Source organism: Zootermopsis nevadensis, unplaced genomic scaffold (assembly GCF_977971745.1).
Source record: "Zootermopsis nevadensis isolate Lab colony 2312 unplaced genomic scaffold, Znev_1.0 Znev_ptg000002l, whole genome shotgun sequence".
NCBI classification, from domain to species: Eukaryota; Metazoa; Arthropoda; class Insecta; order Blattodea; family Termopsidae; genus Zootermopsis; species Zootermopsis nevadensis.
Genome location: NW_028259134.1, coordinates 662,081 through 688,347, shown reverse-complemented (window position 1 = coordinate 688,347; position 26,267 = coordinate 662,081). Strand labels below are relative to the sequence as shown.

At 36.6% G+C, this 26,267-nt stretch overlaps 2 protein-coding genes across 4 annotated transcripts; both read left to right on the top strand.

Moving 5' to 3' along the window:
* Positions 1 to 1,363: 1,363 nt before the first annotated feature.
* slmo (PRELI domain containing slowmo) lies at positions 1,364 to 8,058 on the top strand. The gene is made up of 5 exons (XM_022061910.2): positions 1,364 to 1,522; positions 2,055 to 2,220; positions 4,557 to 4,643; positions 5,682 to 5,855; positions 6,391 to 8,058. Exons 1-5 carry the CDS (start codon positions 1,491 to 1,493, stop codon positions 6,631 to 6,633), a joined length of 702 nt encoding a protein of 233 aa, XP_021917602.1. The 5' UTR covers positions 1,364 to 1,490; the 3' UTR covers positions 6,634 to 8,058.
* A 998-nt stretch (positions 8,059 to 9,056) lies between these two features.
* mdy (diacylglycerol O-acyltransferase) lies at positions 9,057 to 25,306 on the top strand. Of its 3 annotated transcripts, XM_022061909.2 has the most exons (12): positions 9,058 to 9,395; positions 11,355 to 11,483; positions 14,987 to 15,081; positions 15,907 to 15,959; positions 16,044 to 16,152; positions 17,222 to 17,368; positions 19,345 to 19,516; positions 19,851 to 19,959; positions 20,094 to 20,138; positions 20,220 to 20,398; positions 20,499 to 20,649; positions 22,655 to 25,306. In XM_022061909.2, the coding sequence occupies exons 1-12, from the start codon at positions 9,277 to 9,279 to the stop codon at positions 22,829 to 22,831; spliced, it is 1,485 nt and encodes a 494-aa protein (XP_021917601.1). In that variant the 5' UTR covers positions 9,058 to 9,276; the 3' UTR covers positions 22,832 to 25,306. The 3 variants fall into 3 exon arrangements, with proteins under 3 accessions (XP_087213526.1, XP_021917601.1, XP_087213547.1); XM_087357400.1 differs by having other exon boundaries at positions 9,057 to 9,395; positions 20,094 to 20,398; XM_087357421.1 differs by lacking the exon at positions 9,058 to 9,395 and adding an exon at positions 13,018 to 13,276 and having other exon boundaries at positions 20,094 to 20,398.
* Positions 25,307 to 26,267: the final 961 nt, after the last annotated feature.

Below are 26,267 nucleotides of genomic sequence, written 5' to 3'. Positions count from 1 at the left end.
TCTTAAAATTATGTTATCTAAAAATTGTGACTGGCCAGTCTGTGATTTAAGCATTTTAATGAGTGCATTGTTTGCATTCTTTAGGTAATGTAATGTTTATAACATTTAAAATAATTTTACATTTAAAGTTTCCCAATATATAGATATATATGTGTGTGTGTGTGTGTATATATATATATATATATATATATAATTTTATGTTCATTTAATGTTATGTTATACAAACGTCTTTGATGAATAAATAAAGACGTTAATTAATGTAGTAGACACTTACAATAGAATTAACAAAAATCAGAGAATAAAACATTTGTTGATGGAAAATTTACTGCATTAACATATGAATGTGATTATTAGAGGAATTTTGACATTTTTAAAATTCAGTATATAAAAACCTAGTAGACATACATAAATAGATGCACTTTATGTTCCATGAGAATGGAAGTGTAGTACAATAATGGTTGCAGAATGATAAGAGGTCAGTTAAGGCTACAATAATTTTGCGTACAATTTGCTCTTAGACCACCTGAGCTTATGTTAACTCTTATTAATTGTACTGTACTTCTGTGGACTTTTTTCACTCGTGTTAAATATTTCCTGCCCTAAATTACTAACTCCTGTTCATGAGATGCTTGCAAAACAGTCGTCTTCGTGGACTGAACCCGTATGTTTGAGATACTGGCTATACATTGTAATGGTTGATGACTGATTCCAAAATAAACAATGCCACAATCTACGGTAGAGCCGTGGTGAAGTTTTCTTCAACTGTGCCCTGTAACGTATGAGCAGCAAAGCAGCTGGGACATCTGGTCGAAGTGCGAGACTATTGTGTGAGTACATGTAAATGGTACATAAAACTAAAACATTGGCAGTGGAGGTTGTCAAATGTAAAGATTGGAAACCAGTGGCATTGAGCCAAGCATACCTCAAACAAAGACCAAACAAATACAAACAATTGTGGTTTAATTAGTATCAAAATAGACATTACAAAATATGATGGCATGTCAGAGATAAATGCAAACTAAATTATTACAGGATATATAATATCTGAAGATAATTACACATGTCCACACATAAATTTATATGTACTGTTATTCAGTAGGGGGTCCGCAGTGGCCGCGCGGACCGTGGGTTCGAATCCCATGGATGTTTGTCTGCCTTTTTCTGTGTTGTGCAGGTAGAGGCCTTGCGACGGGCCGATCCCTCGTCCAAGGAGTCCTACCAAAATGTCTACAGATGAAGCCAATGAAAAGTTGGGACCCGCAGTGCTCAGGCACTTGAACGGGTCCCAACTTTTCATGTGTTTCAAGGAGGCCATGGTCTATCACGGAAATAACAATCCATGTTTATAGTCTTTGGTCTAATCATTAGCAGGGCCCTATGATCTTGTATGAATGACGTCAATTACAGCTTGTTGGAATAGTGTAAAGTGGAAGCCCTATTTGTAGCTGTTCAGGAAGTTGTGTAGAATTGCATTCATTAATACATTTGAAATGAAGATTTGGACGTCGGAACATACGTTTAAGTATGTCACCTACATAAATTGTATTGCAGTAATTTTTATGCAGATGAATTCGTGTTAGCAGCACACTGAGTAGAATAGAATTTACATTGCACAGAACCTTCACAGGCCCAAGCCAAGGATGAGGCGTAGCGGAAGTACAATACGTGTTTCTAATACAAATATGGATTACATTTTTATGACAGTAATTTACAGTCCAAAAATAATTACATATGAAAAGATATCGACTACTGCTTACATGTATTTAAAATTGCAGAAAATCTTTTGTTGAGGTTGGAGTAGGAGTGACGTAAGAGATACTCCTTTAGTACTGGCTTAAACTTTTTTATATTGTGATTTAGACTTCGGAAGGAAACAAAGAGAGAATTTATTTTTTATTCCAGTTAAAAGTATTCTAAACAATATAGTAAGGGTGTCCATATGAATATCAGTTTTTAATATGGTAGTTGTTTTTAATTGATCGTGCATAGTTATATTTCTTACAGCTTATCATTGTTCTTTGTTCTTAATGCAAATGTAACCTACATATTTACAGTCATCCATGGGAAACAGTGGCTCAAGCTGCATGGAGAAAATATCCAAATCCTATGAACCCAGCCGTCATAGGTACAGATGTAGTAGACAGGAAAGTTGTCAATGGAGTTCTGCATACACATCGGCTTGTCAGCTCCAAGTGGGGCTTCCCACAGTGGGCACAGTCTGTGAGTAAAGTTTCATTTGATTAGGCTTTGGGGCCCTAGAGGTATCTGTTTTCATTTTATTCTACTGACCTTAACATAGGTTAGCCTTTTTATTTTCTCTGTGACATATCTGAATGCATTTTCCAGAACACTTTGAGGCAGTGGTGATAGTAATACTGTCTGCAGTAGTCATATATCTTTAATATGGTGACCAATTGTATTAAGTTCAAATTGTTTGTTCTGGGGCTATAAACCTTGAATAAAATCCAAATTGAATGAAAGGGGGGGATTGGGTAGTTATTTTTAGTGACTGTAATTAATTGACCAAATTTTTCAGTCCTTTGTTCTACAAAGATTTCTGTACTGAAATTACTTGCAGGAGTGTTAATTGTGACTGAAATATGAGATTGAGGTTGCCTTTACATTATATTTACATATTGGTACACCTGTGGGGGGGTGAATAAAGTAAGGACTTGCATTCATGTGCTGAATTGTAAACATGATGAATGTCACTATCCAAAATATGACAGCCGTGGTCCAGTTGTGGTTGCTTGGTTGTGATAGAAGGGGAATGCTGTGAGTTACAGTAAACTGACTGAAATTTTCATATATTTTTCACTAAATAATATAACATTCAAATTTTGAGTGGTTACAGACCAATAGGTGTGTATTGAAACACATCAGTAATGAAATGCATGAAGCCCAAAGTATGGGTCTCTTATAGGATGAGGTAATAGGATTTAAAGCCCAGTATATGGATTGTTTGAAAGGTAAAGGTTAACTGAAACTAAACTCTAACTCTGGGGTTAATGGTTTAGCAGTATGCTATTGTAATACTGTTCGAACATTTGGCTGGAGGGACTGAAAATCGCGAGAAAATATCAGAGTAACCAGTTTTTGGGTCAATTTGAATTCGGGACCTTGTGAATCCGAAACAGATGCGCCAAACCAGTTCTTTTGTTTAACCATTTCTGCTAGATATTGTCCAACTGAAAATGCTACATTTTAAGGGAGAAGTGGTGTCTCTCGATGATGGCTGGTAGTAGTGTGAACTGTTGACGTGGAGGTAAAATTGTGACTGAACCCAACAAAGCAAATTTAATTTGCTGATTTTTAGGAAACCTCTTCTGAAACCCCCACCCCCACCCTGAACAGTGGGCACAGATTTGTGGATAGAACTCATGCACACAAAACTCTTTGTAGGGCTGAGTCACCATTTTATTGCCATTTCAACAGTAACCACGTTTTGCAGACAATTTTTTTGAGTTCTTCCAGTGGTGGACGTTTTGCTCTCCTATTGCTTGGTGATCAGTCTGAGCTTCCGCGTTGGTCACTTACACCCCCAGAAGTCTTGATGCCAGCAAGGCTTCCTCCTGGTAGCTTGCTCCTCCCTAAGCCATCTCAATGAATTTATGTGAATATTACATATTTTCAGTTAATAAAAGTTCAAGAACATTAGCATGTATGAACATATTTTGTTGTTAATACACATTCACTCAAAGTAGTAGTGAAATATGGCTGCTGTCACAGAAGAAGCAAAACCGTGTGCCATCTCTTACAAAACCCTACTTTAAATAAACTTGGCATTCACCTCCAGGAAGATTTCTTGGCACTTGAGTGCTGAGAATTCTATTACATAATTCAGATCAAGTTTTAAATTGAGGCTGAAGGTTAAAGTTCTTACTTGCAAAATAGTATGCATGACATACTTTGGGATTATTTTCATGACTCTTCTTGTCACCCTTGGGGAGGGGTTGGCGGCACACAGAACTTCCTGTGGTATTTTAATGTAACAGGACACAGATGATAAAATCATGTTGTTATACCCATTCATCAACTTAGTATGAAGGAGCCTTATGTTTTTTAATACTTTGAGAAAGTGTAGTCTCATCTTGCGTATGTCTTTATTTTTAAATGCACCAAGAAATGCAGCAGAAAGTGACATCATATCAGGGGAATTTTTTGTACGTGCTACATTGTGTAGCCTAAAAGTCACTTCTATATGGAATATCACCATTCTCAACTACTGAACACTTCACGTGTCTGCCATTTTTTCTTTCTTTTTATCTTTTTCCAATTTTTTGCTGAAATGCACGCATAATGTTTCATTTATTTATTGATAAAACTGAAAAAATTCCTGACGATGAATAGTTTTAAACATAATCTACCATCGTCAAAACCCTTTACAACTGAAAGAAGATCTTTTTTTACTATTGCAGTCCATCTTGAAGTCCTTTTTAGTTGGAGTTTGAAAGTCTGTCTCTGTTTTATATATTTAATAAGAGATGCTTGCTTTGTATTTAAAAGAAAAATTTAAAAAGCGTGATTTGCATGTGATTGTGCTTTCCTTTTTTCAGATTGTTGGATCAACCAGTGTTTGTTATGCCAGTGAACGTTCAGAAGTGAACCCAAGCACAAGGCAAATGATACTGAAGACAAGAAATGTGAGCATTTCCTACCCCAGCAAATTGCTTTGCTTTGTATATATAACAACATAGGAATGGCTGAAAGAATTCTCATGAAGTTTTGTATAATTATGTCTTCGCAGATGAATATCCTTCCAAGAACTGCGGTTTTGGAGTAGTCTGTGGTGGCATAATGCCCATATAAAATTTCATGAAAATCATTCTGCCAGTATTAGGTTTTTATATGCATTGTATACACGCAAATATGCCATCATGATGATATCAATCACTGCAGAGAATCATGGACAGTGGTTTCATCCTCCACATCCTGACATTCGAGCATCCATTATGTTGGACGAATTGTAAGAAATCAAGAAATACACATCTGCTGTCGCCATATCATCATAAATGATTATGGGTAGTGGCATCATCGCAGAGGATCATTCTCTCAAGTCACAATTTTCAGCATCCATCACATTGGTAGTACCAACTGTGTGAAATTGAAAAGTACAACTTTTGACAGTCTTCCAGTGGCGTAACTTCCATACAAGATCCTCTGATGACTTGTGATGTCTTTGTACATGTAACGTGAGAACCACTCACCCATTAACCTCCAAAACTGATGATGTCATAGCTCAGTGTCATCGTAGATGACGTGACAATTATGAAATTAAAACAAATAAGGGATTTATATGACTGTTGATTTATTTTTCCGCGGCTACCACGCTATGAGCAGTGTTCTTCCACTACTCCACCCGACGAAAGTAAAATCTTGGCGAATGCACTATAATTGTCACACTATGCATGCATTTGCTTTATTTTCTATGTAAATTATGTACCTGAGTAGGATTTCAGGTTTTCACGGCAGTAAGTCTGAAGATGGCTGTATTCTGAGTTGTTGCACCGTGTAATCTGGTAGAAGTTTACCGACATTTCAGAGGTTTTTGCTACCTCCATTATCGGGGCGATCGTCGCCCTGATGATGGAGGCGCAACAACCCAGAAGACAGCCATCTACTTACCCGAGTTTCAGAGTTTCTTTAAGGCCAGTCTAAAACCAGAATATATTGTTTTTCAGTTAACATTCTGCAGCTACATCGCCGTAGATGAGACAGTAAGTTATGCTCCTCATCCTCAGGATCCGACCAAAACTCTGCTAAAGCAAGAGGCTGTTGTGACGGTAAAAGGAGTGCCACTTAATAGCTATGTGGAAGACCTCCTGACCAATAGAATTTCACTCAATGCAGGAAAGGTAAAGTATAATAAGTGCTGCCATCATTTGTAATAAAATCGCTGTTGTGACCTTGGTATAATAAAGGTGCGGCAAATGAAATGATACTTACAACAGTTTATGGATCAAAAATTAAATCCGAAGCAGGTCCAAACCTCTCCCATGACATGGTGTATTCACGAGCGGAACGTCTGTTCCGCAAATGAATATGAATTTAACATTCAGTGAAAATGGATATGTTCTAATTACTGAAATGAACCCCCCCCCCCCCCCCCCCACCCTCCAGTCATTACAGTGATGCCTAAGTCTATTTATGTTGTATATAATTGCAAACATCGGCTTTGTATTAGCTATGCTACCTAAATAATTTATTAAATATGTTTAAATTGTTTACTTTATTGTAAGTTTTTTGTGCTGTGCTATTACCGAGGCCCGTATAGCAGTCGGGCAGTAGTTACATTAATGTGATGCAATATAAAATTACGTAGATTGAAAATAATAATAACAATAATCTTGGCTTTTCCTTAATATAAAAGGGGTTTCTGCTTATTTCCAGGGCAGACAAGCGATTGAATGGGTGATTGACAAAATTGACGCTGAAGTAAAAGAAATTGCCAACACCGCAGTCAAAAGTACCGATGAACTCTTCACGCACACGAAGAAGTCTTTCGATGATATCACGTCAACAGCTCGCAAGTCGATGGATGATATATCATCTGCTGCAAAGAAGTCTTTGGATGACCTACAAAATCTGGCCAGTGTACCAACACGAACTAAACAAAATTTACCAAAGATTTAACATTGATTACGTTAGATAATTGTAATTCAGACCGATTCATTTGTTATAAGCAAATGGTATTATAACATTTTGTTTAGTTTCACATGTCATGAGTTGTAAGTTAATTTGTAGGTTATACAGTTCGACGTTGTACCAAAAGAAACAGACAATAACGTGCCTTTCATTGTAAATTATGGCGGTATGGTTTCATTATTCAAGCTGTTTTATCTCGCTCATCCAACCCGATCAGCCAAAGTAAGAGAGTTCAGGCTGGCTGGCCCAGCTGTTTGTAACATTTTCTTGTATATTTTATTTAATTCTGATGGCAGAACTGTGCAGAACATTTGTAAAGACATGTTATGTTTACAGTTCGTGTTTCTTGGCAAAATGTAACTGCTTTCAAAAATTACAACATTTTTTCCAATTTGCTTGTGATCATTGGTTTACGCCGAAGAGAAATTAACAAAGTAAAGAATTTTTGCAACTTGAAGAAAATTTAAATGAAACATTTTCTTTCTCAGTTTTACACGCAGCTTTCCATTAAATAAGTGGACTGAAAACTGTTTTGCACATGTACATCAATGGTAACATTCCTCATATCTGCACAGCTGAAGCAAACAGAAGTATGTATATTTTTTAATGCAGTTTTGCTCTCTGTTCATATATCGCTGAGCACGCTTTGATTAAGTAGCAATGCTGTCTTATAATAAGTTAAAGAAATGCTGTGCATTTCCTACGCTACAAAATTAATTATTATTTGACGCTTCCGCAGCACTCTGTAGATAACTGTTGTGCAAGTCACGGTCAACCTTTACTGTGTGGGAACGGGATTTACGTCCCCCTGCCAGTCGGACTTTGGCTTGGCGTTAACCGCTCAGCTTCATGCTAGTGTGATGTACGGGACAGCTGGATCGCGCATGAGCCATGTTGTAAGACTTGAGGTTCTCACAGCGGTGAGTATGAAGATTTCCGTCTTCTGGGTTGTTGCGCTGTGTAGTCTGGTCGATGTTAACCAACGTTTCAGAGGTCATACTGCCTCCGTCATCGGGGCGATGAATATGCCCAGAAGACGGAAATCTTCATGAGCCATGTTGCTCAGGTGGTAAAGGTTCATATTAGAAATGGTACAGTAAGTTGATAGTGTGACATATTGGAACAATGGACATGTATGCTGTTTATAATATGATCTTGGGAGAAGATTTTTATGTTCCTGTACCAGTTTAACTATTTTATGGAAACAGTAAACAACTTTTATCATGGTCTGGACTGTAGCTGGTACTTATTATCTTTTGATTTAAAAATTGAAGGTTATTGTGGAGAATATATGCACTAGAGTAGATGAACTTTTGTAAATAGCTAAAAAGAGTGACCGTATATACTGAAATTTTCCTTCACAGATGTCTCTGTGATGCATTATGTACAACAGAAATACAGACGATAAACAAACTGACTTTTTCAATGCCTGCAGACATCAATTTATATCCCAGTCCTATTTAACCTTCCCTATTTGTTTGTACGTGTTTGATTTTATTTTGTTTGGTGCCAAGAAGACGTATTTTAATTCTACTGTGATTTAATTCGTAACTATTATGGTTAAAGTACAAAGTATGTAGGATCTGAGGTGGCGAGTCTGAAGATGGTTGTCTGCTGGATTGCACTGCATATTCTGGTAGAAGCTTACTAACATTTCAGAGGTCCTTGCTGCCTCAATCATGAGGGCGATGAGTGCAACAGAACATCACAATGCTGTAAGCCATTATTTGAAAGATTTTTAACGTACCATTAGTGGATTATTTTATTATATTTTATTCACTAGTTTATCAGTGACAAAATTAAATACCTAATGCATATAACAATTGTTATTTGAATCAAAGATGTGGAATGGCTTGGGCACAATTTGATTGAATCTGATGTCCATTTTGGTTGAAACATTTAGTGTAATATCAATGAACACTTGTAAAATAATGAGAAGTGTGTTAACAAAAGAGACATTGATTATAAAGTTAAGAATACATAAACATCACACTGGGATGCTACACCACAGTGTTCTGCGAAATTTGTTTCTTCAGTAAATGTATATGTCATTTTTGTGAAAATAGGCACAAATACCAAACTGAATTTGATAATGCTCTAGATACCTGACATATCTGGTTTACTGTATTTGGTAAGAAAAATCTTTGTCTTCATCAACAATATGTTTGAAATTCAAAGTGTCACAAAAGGAAACATTTGAGTAACAAAACTTAGACATTCACACATCCAAAGTTATGCTTCATATACTGCCTTAGTAGGTAAACGCTTCAGAAATTTTTTACCATTAGTGTGATGTTTTTTGGGTCTGCAGGTACAGAATGGTTTCTGTCTTATTTGGATTTTTGCGGGTTAAATTCCGCGCCCTTCCAAATTTCAATGTCAGATGTCGCAGTTTGCTGAATTTTTATTAGGGCATGGGGGGGAGCTGCAGTCGTCGACGGAATGATGCGTGATTGGCAACCGAATGTTTTTTGTGGCTGAACGAGTGCTCCCAGCGCGTGTTCAAGAACCGTCTTACTGGCAGAGGGGGAGAAGACGGCGGCACATGTTTGATGTAATCACTACTGACTGGAGGAGAGTAGTGCAAGGTTCTAGTGAGGTTACGCCTTGTTTTGGTATGCGAATGGCAGTATGACAATGGATTTGGAACAAGAAACACGAATACGATATCGTCGAACAAAGAGTGTCTCTCGAGCCGAAGATTTACAAAAGGAAGAAGCTCGTATTAGACGAAAACAACCAGACAAACCGTGAGTAACAACACCATAAAAATAGAATCCTTATCTTCCTTGTGAGAAGGGCGTCATCTGAAAAGTGAAAGCTACTTGCGTAATAGAAATGTGTTGTGACCAATAATTAAGCGGATCATTTGAAAACTAATTTTTCGCAACAATCGCTTGTTTATTCATGTAAGTGAATGTTGCTGTCTGTGTTAGTGAGCATAAACGGCAAACAACGTACTAGTGCAGAAAGTACAAGAATAACCGAGTTTTTTAAAAGACTACAAGCATGTTTCCCATTTATATTGTAGAAATGACGTCTGTTTTGCAAATGCACGTAACTGAACGCACAGTAGCACATTGGTTACACTTGATAATTAATTTTGCAGTCCCACCTGCCTTATGTTTACATATTTAGGTTTATGTCATGTAATTTAGAAGTTGGGTTTGTATTTTGTGTCATAAACTAATTGACATAAATACATGATGGTGTTAGTGATACGTTCATTGAGTTAAGTAATCTAACCCCAATTTATATATAACTGCGGACAATGCAGTTATGTCTGAAGTAGGGTGCTTGCTAAGCTGTAGTTAACTGATCTACCAAGGTCACTCATCATAGATGGAATGAGAGATGTAAAAGTATGATTACATTTTAAACCCTGAAAATGAGGTTGTAAGATTGGGCTGTTCAGTGACTTGTTCCTTTTACATATGTTGAATTTGCAGATTATGAATGGCAACTGAAGCCTAAAGAACAAGTTAACAATTTAGATTAGATTGTATTCAATAAACCACATCCAGAAAATGGTATGAAATGCAATACAGAAACATGTAACTAAAACATAATATAGTACAGTAAGCTTAATCACATATGTAATTACATTATTAACAACCCGTTAGTAATTGTAAAAGCATACTGTACTCAATATATATGTTTATTATCATATTAATATATGAATTATACCATAGTGTAGACAGACAGAAAACAAAAGTTATGATTTGGCACTTCTTGGGTTTAGGAATAATAATTTTTTATGATATTCAGCAGTATGTAATGAATGATAACCTTTTAGGCATGTTGCATGTTCATCTGTTTTAATTCATTGTCCTTGGACATTGAATGAAAAATACGTGAATTTGCTCTGTCACCATTAAGTTAAAGTGCATCATTGATCAATGTTCAGAATAGCTGGATATATTCAGGTTTCTTCTCTTATGGCCCATTGTATGTAGTTGTTTTCAAATTTTGAATTTCATTTTCAGCATTTTATGTTTAACCCTTTATGATGATATGATATATGATGTGATGGAAATATGATATTCAGTCAGCCATAAGGCCTACTGTACAATTTCAGAGGGTTGGGAATGACTCCCTGCTTTAACCCTTTGTGGTCACAGAAAGTGATGTACATTAAGACATATGCAATGATATCTGTCTAAGAGGGATTAACTTAAATGAATGTAGTAAGTATACACTAATTTATCATTTTATGAAAGGGGGCATTCTACGAAAGGCATTCATCAAGCAAAAAATATCTCAACAGGTGAATTTCTGTACATATGTTGTTGGAACATCTCTATCTTTGCGCAACTGTCCTCCAGTTCCATACAATACTTCTGTTGCTTTATGATTTTTGTTAAAAAAGCTGCAGACAATTTTCAGAAATGATAATAGTTTGATGTATCATTACATACAGCAAAAGTGAAGTTGTGAGTGTAGGATTCCAGCATTGCTTATGTGAAAAGTGTTCTGTGATTAAAATACTGAATAACACTTCGTCTACTTACAATAGAGGTCTGGTATTGTGTTTGGTACTGTCCATATTTTTATGGAGTGTTTCAGGTTAATCCTTGTAGGTTGACTGTTATTTTAAGCCATACAGATTTGAAAGAGCATCCTTATTATACCTGTTTTCTATGCAACTCATATTCTTGGTATGCATAATTCTCTCTCTATATTCTTACAATAATAATTACACATTACAGATGCCACAAACCACGAGATTCACTGTTTTCATGGTCGTCTGGGTTTGACAACTTTACAGGGCTTGTCAACTGGGGCTTCCTTCTTCTCACAATGGGTGGGATAAGGCTTCTCTTAGAAAACTTCATCAAGTAAGTTCTGAAATATTTAAAAATGTTCTTTCTCCATAAATACTTTAGAGTGGAATTGCAGTAAGGCACTGATTATCCATGGTAATTGTAGAAGAATGGGCCTGGATAATTGAGAAACATGCTTAATGCAAATTGTTTTATTACAGTTATCATCATCTATGTATATAAGCAAAATTGGAACTTATTCGTATTTGTACATAGAAACATACATATTCACTTTGAATAACGTATATAAAAATATTAAACATTCTTTTTTAAATATGATGAGTCACGTTGCGCTCAATGTCAGCCAGTGTTACGAGTAATTCAATTCTAAAGGGTTTTGACGATGGTGGATTGCATTTTGCACTATCTGGAATTTTTCCATCTTCCTTGTTTATAAGAGTATACCACGATGTTTAAGAAACTGGCTCTGTTTGCGCCTTCAGGTGAGAGGTACCTACTCGGTTGGGGTCTGTCGGATAGAAACAGCCAGTTTCTGAAACATCGTCGTTTATTCTTTTAAACAAGGATGATGGAAAAAGTCCAGACAGTGAATGATTTTGAGTGTGTTATGAGTAGTTAAGAAAAATATAATTACCTATTTGAGACAATCAGAGAGGAAGTAAAGCCGGTGGCCCCATGTTGCAGATTTACAGCATGTGAAAGAACCTTACAAGCATGAGTGAGATGTTTCATAAGCAAAATTAAGTGGCAATTTCTTACCCATGTATCACCTGATTCACTACTAGATGGCTCTAGCAGATAAAATCAGGATTGAGTAGAAATTGTGCAGAGGCCATGGACTGGTCACTCACTACTCACAAATGCATACTTAAAAAAGACCAAGAAACCTCTGAAAGGAGGAAGGAAGAAGGGGAAGAAGAAGTTACAATTTATTATCATTATCAGTACTTATTCAGAAATGACAAATGACCATCGTATGTATTCAAATATTAATTTTGCTGAAATGTGTACAAATTGTTGTAGAGTTTTATAATTTTTAATTTGCTCCTGCGACAGCGTCTATCTGACACGGTTTTCGCCTGGAAGATGTAAATTTTACAGTAGGATTTTTGAAGTCACTAGCATATGTGGTGGCACTTGTGTGTAGTGCAGAAGATAAGATAAGATAAGAATCACAATTTTTTTAAAAAGCTTTGAAGTAAAGAAAATAAATGAGCTTGTACTAACTGGTAGCAAATTAACAAATCATTTTGTGGGCCTTGTTACAAACTGGCTGGATGTGGCCAGTGGACCACTGGTTGGATCACACTGGCATAAACTATTCTTGATCAAGAAAGAAACTAGTATTTGTGTGTTCACTGTTTGTGTTTCTGTATTTAACACAAGTGAAAAGGTTGACATTGTTTTTTGCTTTCCTAATATTAAATTATGTGAACAGTTTATAATAACGTCAATAACTTGTAAGAATGCATGCCTCATTTTAGACCGTGAGTCGGAAGTGCAGTAAAATCAATCCTTAGTTATTGAGCTCTCATCAATGAGCAGAGTACTTCTTATGAAAACAAGTCACTCATCTGGTTCATTACAGTATATACAAGAACCTGGATCTTATCTTTAGCCAGCTCACATCGTAGTTCTTTTTCTTCTTCTTATGATTGGAACCGCAGCCACTAATGGGTCCATTGTCCATCCCCCAGATGATATATATATATATATGTGGAAATGGAGCATTGGTGGAATAATATTGACAGGGGAAAACCAAAGGACTTGGAGAAAAACCTATCCCAGTGCCACATCCATCACAAGTCCCACGTGGACTGCCCTGGGATAAAACCTTGGCCTTTGCGGTAAGAAGCCAGCAGCCAACTGCCTGTGCTGGGGCATGGCTTGTCCCAGTTCCTTAAGATCCATTTTAATATTTCCTGCCAATCCGTGTCTTAGGCTCCAAGTGGCGTCTTTCCTTCAGGTTTTCTGATGAATTTTTGTTTGAATTTATCATTTACCTTATTTGATACACATCTTGCCTGTCTCATCCTCGATTTGATAACCTTAATAGTATTTGGTGAAGAATTTGGTTTACAGAACTCCTCATTGTGTGATTTTATCCATTCTCTTGTTACTTCTTTCCTGTTAGATAATTTTTTTTCTTCTGAAACTTTGTTTTCAGACATGCTCAATCTATATTTTTCATGGCAAATCGAAATCAGTGCTAAATTAATTTAGACTTGAGTGTATTATTTCTTGAAATAAAAAGTCAGTTTTTGTATGTGTTGTAGAACCTAATGCATGCCATTCTTGTATGTGCTGTGGAACCGTTGTCTAAAGGCCTGAAAGTGTTAAAGGAATGACTTATATTAATGGTGTTTAATGTAATTAATATTTTATATCTGAGGTGATGTCAATCAGTGATAATATGTTATAAATTTGCTTTGCTGCGATGTATTAACAGTCTTTCGGGCTTCTGTCATGTTGGTTTCAAGTTAGTAACTTAAGGATTTTACTAGGTTAAGTTTGTTTACCAATAGCCAGTCACAGTGGCCGCGTGGTCTGAGGCGTGGGCCTTGTGCCACTTGGACGCTGGGACCGTGGATTCGAATCCCACTCAAGCCATGGATGTTTGTCCGCATTTTTCTGCGTTCTGCTGTCCTGTGTACAGGTAGAGGCCTTGCGACGGGCTGATCACTCGTCCAAGGAGTCCTACCGAATGTCTAAATAGATAAAGCAACCTCCGAAAAGAGAGGAAAAAAGCAGGACAAATGCTAAAGAAAAAGAAGAATTAGTTTGTTTACCAATAAAGATGCTGAATTGTTTAATGGAACTCGGAGAGTGTATGAAGATGGCTGTTTTCTCGGTTGTTGTGCTTTGTACTCTGGTAGAAGTTCACCAACATTTCACAGGTCCTTCCTCCATCAGGCACAACTCAGACATCCATCTTTGTAATCACTGCTGTGAGAACCTCAACTCAATCTATACTTAGATTTCTATTGATTCTTACTAAAGGGAATAAAATTTCTGCTGTACAAACCACAGATATCGAGGATAAAATTAGTTTAGAGCTTGGGGAAGTTGGTAGTGAGCATGAAGTGAATGGAGTTGTCTCAGGGTTGTCCAGATTTGGGATTCGATGTTAGAGACATTGAACCTTGTAGTCAATGTTTATCCATCGTCTGTTAAAAGGCTTCCAACTTCATAATTTTCCTGTACAGATCCATGGTCAGAGCTTACCACCATCAAATTTACAGATTTACCAAGTTATAATTCTTTTCTAAGTGTTATATCTTTCCTATTCACATGCTTTGACATCTAGTCTATAAGTTGTTTTTAGTAATAAGAGATGTTGGTTGTTTGCATTCGTAAGCAAACTGATTTCTGGTTTTTATTTTCACCCAGATTAACTCATAGAAGTGAGGATGACAGAGAGTTAATGGAGTTGTCGTAATTTTAAGGAAAATGACTGTTTTGATGTCCATGTCTCAGTTTTCACTTTTATTTTCTGCTGATATAATTTACTTGTATCTTCATTTATTTTTATTTTATAAGTTCTTGTACTTTCACAGGTACGGCATCCGCGTGGATCCTGAGCAGTGGCTTATTGTTTTAACAGGTCGTCATGAGGGAGGTGCTGACCACCCTTCTGTAATCCTCCTGATGTGTATGTATCTTCCATCTAAACTTATCGCTGCAGTGTTCAGGTGTAGTCAGTGTCCATGCGCTTTCCATGTGCGCGAAATTAAACTTTAGCTTAATTATTTATCGCCATTTGCTGCAGCTTTTGACTATACTTCCTGACCAGTAATAAAACATTTTTGTTTCTTGTTTTCAACATGTTTTTCATACCTGTGGAAACATTCCTCAATTTTAAGCGATTACAATACTGTAACATACAGTTTTGTGAATGTAGTAGTTGAGTATCTGATCGGTGTGTTGATAATTTTTGTGATTTTTATTTATGTGTGTATTTAATGGGGGTCCGCACTGGCCGCGCGGTCTGAGGCGTGGGCCTTGTGCCGCTTGGTTGCTGGGACCGTGGGTTCGAATCCCACTCAAGCCATGGATGTTTGTCCGCGTCTTTCTGTGTTGTGCTGTCCTTTGTACAGGTAGAGGCCTTGCGACGGGCCGATCTCTCGTCTAAGGAGTCCTACCGACTGTCTAATAAATCAAAGCCAACGAAAAGTTGGGACCCAAGCGCTCAGGCACTAGAAGAACGGGTCGTTCCCAGTATCCGAGTGTATTTAATATCTTAGCCTTCATAATGAATTGGATTCAAAGCTTATAGTTATGTTATTTCAGGAACATAGTTAAAAAAAAATTATGTAAAACAAAGAATTGAATTTCTAATAGTGTTTTATATACTGCTAACATGTCTGTCTGTTTTATGTAAGAAGCACTTTCATGTGAGATACAATGTCTGAGGTAGAATTTATCACTTCATTTGGAAAATATGTAAGAAAAATTAATATTTTTGTGCACGTTACAGATTCTGTGGTTCCTGTTGTCCTGTGTCTTCTAATAGAAAAAGGCCTATCTGTCGTAAGTTTTTGAATTTTGTCATATTCTTAAACAGGAAGATAAGTGATATAAGTTTGTACTAACTTCAATTCACTTTTTCACCAGGAAATTATTAGTTACACCCCTGGTATGATGGCCCATGTTGTCAATCTGCTGGTGTTGGTGATGATCCCAATGGTGGTGATTCATGTAAAATCATCAGGTTTCAGCTTAAGTAAGTAAGAAAAAGTAATGTTTATTTAAATTCTGTGTTAAGATAATGAATGAGTACTTTCATGAGAATTTGGAAAGTTGGAATATTTTAAATTGTCCCTTACACTTCCAACAGCAGAGGACAATTATTCTGGTTAAAATGAATATTAGTGAAGGCTCTTGATCTGCCTCTTTGTAATAAGCATGTCTGTATAGTGTACCGAATTCTGATCTGGTTAAGCATCTTCAAGTCATTCCCTCAGAGTCACTGCACATGGAACTTTGTGTCAGAGTGACAAAATCAGTGTTGTCTAGAAATAGCCAGTCATTATTTTCATTCAGGAAATTCTACCACAGCCAGTTATAAAAATTGTACCATCACACGTGGCTTCAAAAAGTGTTAGGTTAGGTTATTAGTCTTTTGTGCATCAAAATATTTCATTCTGAGACAGATGATTTGCCACTTGGAGTTTCACGTTGGACTTTGTAATTCTGCTTTTATTTGATGTATGGGGCGTACTATTTAAATGTCCCTCATCCTCAAAGCATTAAATGTATATACTTTTAAATCGCCACGGTGGTCTAGTGGTCAGAACACTAGCCTTGTAAGCCTGGGGTCCTGGGTTCAATTCCCGGTGGTGCTCAAATTTATAACTTGTGTTGGGCAAGGCCGTGGTCTAGGCATCACGGAGTTTTCCTCCGGGGGCTTCACCGGTTTCTCCGTGGCATCCCAACAATTACTCCACTCACACACAGAAGAAGGCAATGGCAAACCACTTCTGATCATCTCTGCCAAGAATGTATATATGTATGAGCACGTCCCTGACAACCTGAAGAGGTTGGAAGGATCCTGTTCATGATATATGGACCTGTCGTCAGACAGAACACTACAAAAAAAAAATAAAAAAACTTTTAAATGCCTATTGTATGGTAGTTTGAGGGACTGACAATGGATCCTGTCTGTTGTCGTGTTGCTTAGAATACGCTACTTTTTGATATATTTGTGTACGCTGTTTAAGAAGCTTCCTCTTACCTGTACAGATATAATAGAGTTTAACTTTATGACAAGGCCTGATAACATTATTTTGCAGTTGGTGCTACATCAGTATGTATGATATACTCCATCCTGTTCTTAAAATTGTGGTCCTACATTCAAGTGAACTTATGGTGCCGGAACAGGCGACTAAGCGTGTCCAAGTCACATCTTAGAAGACAGAGTCTTTCTTTCCATCACAAGAGTAAGTTATCCACTGTTTATTTTGTAGACGTAGGAGGAGCGAATCACGTTTTATACACTGATGACTTATAAAATACTTACATGATAACTGAGTTTATTATTTTGTGTGCCATGATGGGACTGTGAAATGTGATAAAGGATAAGAACTTTGAAGATTTCTGTCTTCTGGGTTGTTGCGCTGTGTAGTCTGGTCGATGTTAACCAACGTTTCGGAGGTCATACTGCCTCCGTCATCAGGGCGATGAGTATGAAGATTTCTGTCTTCTGGGTTGTTGCGCTGTGTAGTCTGGTCGATGTTAACCAACGTTTCGGAGGTCATACTGCCTCCATCATCAGGGCGATGAGTATGAAGATTTCTGTCTTCTGGGTTGTTGCGCTGTGTAGTCTGGTCGATGTTAACCAACGTTTCGGAGGTCATACTGCCTCCGTCATCAGGGCGATGAATACACAGCGCAACAACTCAGAAGACAGAAAGAAATCTTCATACTCACCGCTATGAAAATCTCAAATCTTACATATAAGAACTTTCCTACAAGATTGTGGGAGATGGAGCTGTCTAATCAAACATCATACAGTACGATTAAACTCCGCTGATTCTAATATTGACTATAATAAGATTTTTGTTGTATATAGTTCCCTAATGATAACTGTAGGGAAGTTCTGCTCTAATAATAGACAGCTTTTTAATAGGCAAAGTTTGTGAGTTATTTTGCTAAACAATAATGGGATTGATGAACACGGCAACAAATGGAGCATGCATGAGAGAACTGGCAATAACAAATCAGAAGTAGAAAGTGATAGAGTTCTTGAATATTGGCAAAGATTGTTCGAATGAGAAGAGACGAGCCTAGTGGAGGTTGCATCATAGCAACAAAGTTTAGAGAAAGGGAACATTTGGTTTAGGAAAGGTGGGTATGGGGGATATTTGGAAAACCAGAGAAGGGATTGGTAGAAATGTATGAAGAAGCAAGCAGAAGGTGTGTGGATACTGAGAGACAGAATATGGACGCAAGTATGAGAGAGGAAAGATCACTGATATTTTATGATGAAATGCTGAGTAATTGGGAAGATGAATTATGCATATAAGTATGTACCCAGGAGTCTAGAGGCGGTATGGGATGGTGGAAAATGGGTATATGGAGATTAGAGGTTGTTGGGGAAATTATTGAGCCGGGGATGTGTCTTATGCGTAATAAAGGAGGAAGCTCGACTTGAATATTTATGAGATGCGAGGAAAGTAGAAGTTTGACGGTGGGGTTGATAGACGAAAGATTTACAAGGATTGAGCCATCAATTTGAATTAGAAGGATAGCTACAAATAAAGACAATGACAGACTACAGAAAACTGGGTTATATTTAAGAAGAAGAAGAAAAATGGAAAAGGTTTGTGAGGAAATATGAGGAGGAATAAATAATAAACCAGGGTATAGCAAATGTAAGGTGTAGTGGTATTGCTTCAAATGAAAATTCAGCGTGCAAAAAATGTTAAAATTAATTTAAATGTTTGCAGACATACAGAAGACTAAGGGAGTCATGTCTGACATTGTTATCCATAACCAACAAATTTAATAAATGTAAGTCTGTGTGCCAGTGTCGATGAACATGACCTCCTGTGAATGTGTGTGTGTGTCTACACGATATTTTATAATATTTCTATTAAGTAAAGTCCACATAAGAATGGGAACTCGTGTTACATGCATTGCACAACATTTTGTTGACCATCAACTAGCAGTATTTAGCTGCTTTTAATTCAGGTATTTGAAATATTATTAAAAATGATGATGCCTGCTTGTAGAGATGATGTGTGTTTGTGTGTGTGCATGCATGCTTGTGTGCTCATATGTGTTTTAAAATGTGCTGTTACTATAATTGTTTTGAAAAGTACTGCTGTATTTTATTTTTCATGAATCTTAGACTTAATTTAAGTAACAACTCCTGTTAATACAAAGACTTAATCTAGAAAATTTCTGTTTGAAGATGCGTCAGATGATGCTGCAAATGGATCAGTGGACCATGAAGAAAAGAATGCTGAAACCAGTTTAGTCCATTATCCAGATAATCTGAATCTGAAGGATATTTTTTATTATATTCTTGCACCTACTTTGTGCTACGAATTGAACTTTCCTAGAACGAACAGGATTCGTAAGAGGTAATATCACACATTATGTTTGCATGAAGAGGCTCTTATTTTATTAAGAACGCCTTCGAAATTCACATAAAGTTAAAGTGTTTGTTTTGAGGATGAAGGGAGAGAACATGAAGTATTTATGGTGAGTCAGTCTTGCCATTTTATGAATAAATTTTGGTGTTTTTGGTGCTCAGCATATGATGATATATGGTGTAAGGCCACAGTTCCTGCCTGTGCTGTGTCACGAGGAACACCTTTGGAATTTCAGTGTACCTTTCCACCGTCACTTAATGTTTTCATATATTTTGAAATATGCGCATAAATGTTCTATGAAGAAAAGTATTTTCATTTACAGGTTTTTAGTGAAACGAATGGTAGAAGTGGTGGTTGGATTTCAAGTGATGATGTGCCTATTTCAACAGTGGATTATTCCATCAGTAAAAAACTCACTCATACCTTTCTCGGTTAGTATAAAGACAAATACTCTTTTACTGTACATCATCTGTTTGATTATGAGGCTGTTGTTAATAGCGAGGAAGACACTTGTTTCTGACAGTCGTGATATATATTACTTTATTTGGTTATGTATCTGTTTCAGAACATGGATGTAGCAAAAGCAACAGAGAGACTACTGAAACTTGCCGTAAGTTATTTAACTTTATTTTTTTCTGGTGTCACTATGTTCGTATTCTTCGTAACTCCGACGTACTTACTTTTATTGCAGATACCAAACCATTTAGTTTGGTTAATCTTCTTCTATTTGATGTTTCACTCATTTCTAAACTTGATTGGTGAGATGTTGCATTTTGCTGATCGAAATTTCTACTGTGATTGGTGGAATGCCAATAATATTGATACATTTTGGAGATCATGGAACATGCCTGTTCACCGTTGGGCGTTAAGGTAAGAAAATTGTTGCTGAATATTTGTTTTTAGTTTGATGGTTTTCCTTTGGCTACACAATTAATTTAATATTAATGTTGATTTGTAATACTGATTTCAGACATTTATATATACCGCTGGTTGAAATGGGTTATTCCAGGACCGCAGCAGGTGTAGCTGTTTTCTTTGTTAGTGCATTCTTTCACGAGTACCTCGTCAGTGTGCCCCTCAGAACCTTCAAAACATGGGCATTCATGGGAATGATGGGGCAGGTAAGTTGTTCTTTTAATGTACGTGTGTAGTATAATTACTAGAGATGTGTGTCCAGTAAAAGTGCTATGTTTTCTGTTCACTGAAGAAAATGTGTCCATATACACAGGTACCAACACGAACGTAAAAAAGCTTGAACATTCTGCTGAAGGTTAATAGGTGAGAGGGGGGGTTATACTACCCTTTCAAAAATTTGGGGTCCTGGCATGCAAACAAATCAGACATTTTTGTAATTTTTGTTAATGTGAATATCATTTTTAGTTTTGCTAATTTTACGTACATCGGTGGATTATTAGTTTAACTGTCATCAGTTCCGCGCTGTACGTATTGAAACGTGTTTTTCATCTGGCACCATATTTTGAGCGTAGAAAGTGTAGGCCTGACTGACACCTCAACACTCGTAAGGTCAGACTTTCAGATTTTCGCCAGTTACTGTACAGTTGAAAGGAACTTCGTTGTGGTTCAGTGGATTTTCATTTCTGTTGCTGTTGGAATTACTTGCTACGGTTCAGTGGGGAAATAAAGTGTTTCTCCACGTTTGACACAGGACTACAAATTTATGAAATATTCCTGTACTAGAGAAAGTATTTATGTTTCTTGTAAGTTTGATCTTGATGTTCGTTTGTTGGTGATACTGCAGTTAAAAATCTAGTTTCCTACCCACATGACAGACGTTAACTAAAACATGTAGCAAAGAGTGCGTGAAACCAAGAGGGAATGTGGACAAAATACGTGATGGCGCAAAGTGTAGGTTCCGATAGTAGCTATGTATAGTGACCAATTGTTACTGCAGAACTATTCATACTACACAAATTTGTTGTGATTTTGCATACTTCATTGACCTTGCTCCAATATTGCTGCTACAAATTTATTACTGGAGTTCTTAATCCCACCCAGCCTCCTGTCCAGTAGGTACTAGGGGCTCTTCCCTGGGGATAAATTAGCCAGAGCATGAAGCTGACCACTCACTTTTATCTAGTGGCAATGTTAAAAAGGCACTCCCCTGTGTCATGTTGGCCTTGTGTATAAACACAGACTTAGCCACTTTACCTTCATCCCAGAATTTAATGGAGAAACTCAGGAATGTATGAAAAATCTGAGTCAGGATAGCCAATCTTCAGGCTGAAATTCATGCCAAGAAACTGAATCTGAAACAGGAGCACAACTTGTTACTCCACAGAGTTCGGTAGGAATGTCCATTAAGTTTCCACTGAATGCACTCATTTTTATGTGTTCTTTGCACAGTGTGCACGAAATTAATTCATGTAGGGCTGGGTGGTCATGTATGTCTGTCCGCATGATTCAGGTAGAGAATTGCTGCATGAATTTGAATGAAATGTTACCAAATTTCAATTTCCTACAATTGTCAATACGAACATGATGGACAGACTGGAATTGACACTGGCACTGCTTGTAATAGGGCCATACAATGATGTATAGTTGTAGATTTTTGAAAAATACAAAACATTAGTTTAGTAATTTTAGGTTTTGTACAATTATTAGCGCTCAGAATTCAGAATTTGCATGGAATGCGTGTGCGTATTCTGGTATGGATTACACCTTTCTAGTCTTGTTAATTATATCTACGTGTATGTAACTGTGTTGTAAACATGATCTTGCCTGGATAAAACTTCTTTTAAACTATAGGGTTGTAAAAATAGTTATGATATTGTGATATTGTTTGGGGTGGTTAGTTTTCTTACTGTAAATGTCATAGTGTAGAAATTTTCAAGTTAAGCCAAGCCTGTGTTTGCTGGGTAGGGTTGTCAGGTACAAAATATCCTCTGGTTAAATGCAGATATCTGCTCTCAGAGGAAAGGTCTGTTCGTGAATGACATGCTTTATTTAAAAATACAGCTTTGTCAACTGGTTTACAAATATCCTCTGTTATAAAATTCTAGGTACGCTACTGGTCTGCGCACTTTGATGCTATGACAATTTACTACATTCATATATAAGTATTCATTACAGTGCCTTTCTAACACTTTAGTCTCATTTCTGTTACAGATTCCGCTCTCAATTTTTAGCAAATTCATGGAGACGAGATATGGTCCTCGATGGGGCAATATAGTAGTGTGGGCCTCTCTGATCCTTGGTCAGCCTCTCTGTATTATGATGTATTATCATGACTATGTCATCACGCACATAGGGGAAGATCTGATAGATGGATATGGTCATGTCTGAACCTATGCACAGTGTATGATTACTTCGAATTATTTTGTAGAAATTATAGAATTATTGGTGTTAAGTTCATACTGTTTTTTGGTCTTGTACAAGTTTGTTATGATTAATATTAATGTTCTAATGTTGTTAGACCTCATAATTATGTGTTATTTGCTAGTTTGGTTTGCATCGAATGCATAATAATAATGTGGCATACCTGTTGGTTTATGGTAGTGTGTTGTTATAGGTTAAAGCTCTTCTATGCATCAGTTTTAAGTCAGAAATAGTGTTCTTGACATTACATTCCGTTTTAAAGACCTGAACCAGCCTGATTATAGTTTATCACATTATATCATCACAAAGAATTTATATTTATTTCTAAACTTTTCTGTGACTGGTAAGCATGTTCTTGTGTGAGGAATGAGTTAATTCAGTGACAGTGAGTCTGTATATATTTAAGGAAGAAAAAGTTGTAAGTATATAATATTCATAGTAATTTGAAGTCTGAATCTGTGTCTGTTTATCTACAGGCTCTGCGATATGATTTAGCATATCAGAATGCTCAATACCTTCGTCTTCGGTTGCCGCTAATATGGTATTTTCAGACTCTCTGATTTATGTTACGAATGTGAACTAATCCTGTACTTATGATATTGTTGGTGCTCTGTAAGAATGGCTGAAGTCAAACAGTAATTTGTAGGGACCTAACCTTTTCATAGCAGGCCTCATATAGATACGTTGTTTGGTGCAGTATATCGTGAAAGTTTATTTGTACATTTGTCATGTTAAGTTTGTATGTTAATAGAATATATGTATATTTTTAGTACTGCAGTACAGTAGTGTGTACTTGAATATAATTGTTACCAGTAATACCATAACTTTCAGAAGACTGCAATATGCTTACCGAGAGCTGCATTTGTAATGTAAACCAAATGGCCGTAGTGTTCATATTTTATTGTGATTTAGAAGATGTAATATTTTCCCCAAATAATTTTTTTTTCTAATCAGTATACCTAGTTACAGACACACACTTGCATGTAGTGAGAGGAAATTCTGATTCAAAGCAAGGTTCAGCAATGTGCTGGATTTTGAATTTTTTATGAACTCACTGGTTCAATACATTATTCAAACTGACAAGACAGCAGGTATGTATGACACAATGAAACCTATTGTAGAAGTTACCAAAAAATGTTCAGTCACATAAGAAACTTGAGTGAGTCTGTGGATATATATATATACAGTACAGATATTTACGGAAGAATGGTCGCCAGATTAAGGACTTCAACAGCACGTAGAATGCTTTATGCACATAATGTGTGAAATCGGTGCTTTTCATCTCATCTGTTTTATAAAAAAAGGAGTATTTTTAAGATATGATTAATATTAAGAAAAGTAAAAAGAAATGTTTGGATGTTAATGCATGAAAGTATGTTGGTATTTCAGTGCCTCCTGCTACATTTCAGTACCACAATTAAGAATTAAAATATATTGTACTATGATCTCAGTGTAATGGCAGATGTGTGATGGACGGTTTGTCACGCCGAGACAGAGAAAGCTAAAATACTTTGATGCTTGGAGATTTCAAACTTGAACTTGAGTTCCATGAATTATAATGCTAAAAGTCAGCAGCATCATGCACAGACTTATTTTTCTCTGTCTCTTTCATGAAATAACTGAAACACTTTAAAATTAAATTTCTAGCAAAATCTGTTGTTGAGTCTTTGGTATTCTATATTTGAAAACATAGTAAAATGCTACTAAATTTAAACAAACCATTGGAAACATTTTATTTACACTAACACACATACTAAGTTCTTAAATGTGTGAAAGCAGGCAGGCAGTACAAATATTTAAAACTAACTGATGCTGATTTCTTTGACTCTTGCGTGTGGTTGCACAACTAACGGCTACTCACTGTCTTGTTTGAATCCTGGAGATAGAAAGGAATATGGAAAGTGTGTAATGGAAATTAATGAAGAAGAGACAAAGTATGGCATCAGAAGAATGAAGAAAGATACAAAATGTTCACAGATTTTGTATCACTTCAAAATTGCAGTTAAAATCTATTTAACTGCAGATTGAACTTTACCTGTTTTTCAATTATAAATGACATGTAGTCATATGAAAGCAATAGAAATACTACCACCAATGAGCAATACATTTAAAACAGGATATAGTTACTAGGTGAAAAATACTACCACCGAAACGCCGTTGAAACAGCGTACCTGATTTTTGTTTTCATTGTTAGTCTATGCATTTTCAAAATGTCTCCACAAATTACATTAATTTGTAAAAAGTATGTTTTTAATTATGGCACCTTGTTTATTTTTTATTCTAATATAATTTAGTTTTGTTTAAACCTCTTATATTTTTCATATGTACAAAAAGAAAGTGTATATTTTGTATACAATTGCATGTTATGATTGGTACAAAATGTTAAAATGTTGACAGGTTTTGCTGTTATAATAAACGGAATTTATAACCAACTGCAAAAAAGTATTTTATTTTGATTGTTTTTCATATTCAGTGACATAATGTGCGTTTAGTTCTCGGACAAGGCTTACCTTGCTACCAGGGCATCTGGAGTGTATACAGTCACTTGTCAGGTAGTACATTAAATTAGGTGATGTCCACGGTATTTCCATTTTATAGTTCATCAATCATATTACAGTAGCGTAATTAAGGTGGGAGGGGACTGGGGGGGTTATGTCATGGTCAAATGCACATGTGGATACAGAGGGGGTTCCCATTGTACATCTTCAGGACACATGTCACTTTTTGCATGCAGGGGCATAATACATTCCTTTTTCTACTACCTGGCTAGTAGTAATTAAGTTTTTAGCCAGTGAGTGGAAATGAGGCTGCTATCTGAGCTTGGCTATGAGGAAGTGAGGTTGTAAAGCTCCTACTCATTCTTGACCTTGGCGTTAGAAGGGAGTGAGCGGCTGGCATCAAACCCTGGTCGCGCTTTACTCCCAGGGAAGGGACTCCTGGTACCCATTGGATAGGAGGCTGGGTGGGCCCCAGAGCTAGTCTGAATTCGGAGGCTAGACGATAAATCCCGTGCCCCTGTTGGGGATCATACACCGGTCGTCCAGTCTGTAATCAGTCACTATACTGGTTGAACTACCCCTTCGTCGCTTATTATTAATATTAGGAATGTAGCGTGATGTGTATTGGGTGCTTATTTGATAGCGTAGTTCAAAATTTTGAATTGGATTTTTTTCTAATTCTAATTTTTGATCAATTCCATGATAGTGTGTTTAATTTGTTTGTTGTGTCTAATTACCTCATATAATCTAAACAAGCATTGGCTACTGTTCCCTTGAATTTAAATTTCGGCAGTCATGTAAGATAAATCCGAATAGTTCCATCAAGGCTACTGCACTCTACATCAGAACGAACTGAATCAAATTTTGCAGTTGGTGGCATATTCTAGTACAAGTGCTTTTGAACA

Excerpts from the sequence above, each read along its gene's own strand:
- slmo (XM_022061910.2), top strand. The coding sequence starts at position 1,491 with ATGAAGATTTGGACGTCGGAACATACGTTTAA. Across the intron at positions 1,523-2,054 it reads ACGTCGGAACATACGTTTAA|TCATCCATGGGAAACAGTGG; the intron begins GTATGTCACCTA and ends ACATATTTACAG. Across the intron at positions 5,856-6,390 it reads TTTCACTCAATGCAGGAAAG|GGCAGACAAGCGATTGAATG; the intron begins GTAAAGTATAAT and ends GCTTATTTCCAG.
- mdy (XM_087357400.1), top strand. The coding sequence starts at position 9,277 with ATGACAATGGATTTGGAACAAGAAACACGAATACGATATCGTCGAACA. Across the intron at positions 9,396-11,354 it reads CGAAAACAACCAGACAAACC|ATGCCACAAACCACGAGATT; the intron begins GTGAGTAACAAC and ends TACACATTACAG. Across the intron at positions 15,082-15,906 it reads TTCTGTAATCCTCCTGATGT|ATTCTGTGGTTCCTGTTGTC; the intron begins GTATGTATCTTC and ends TGCACGTTACAG.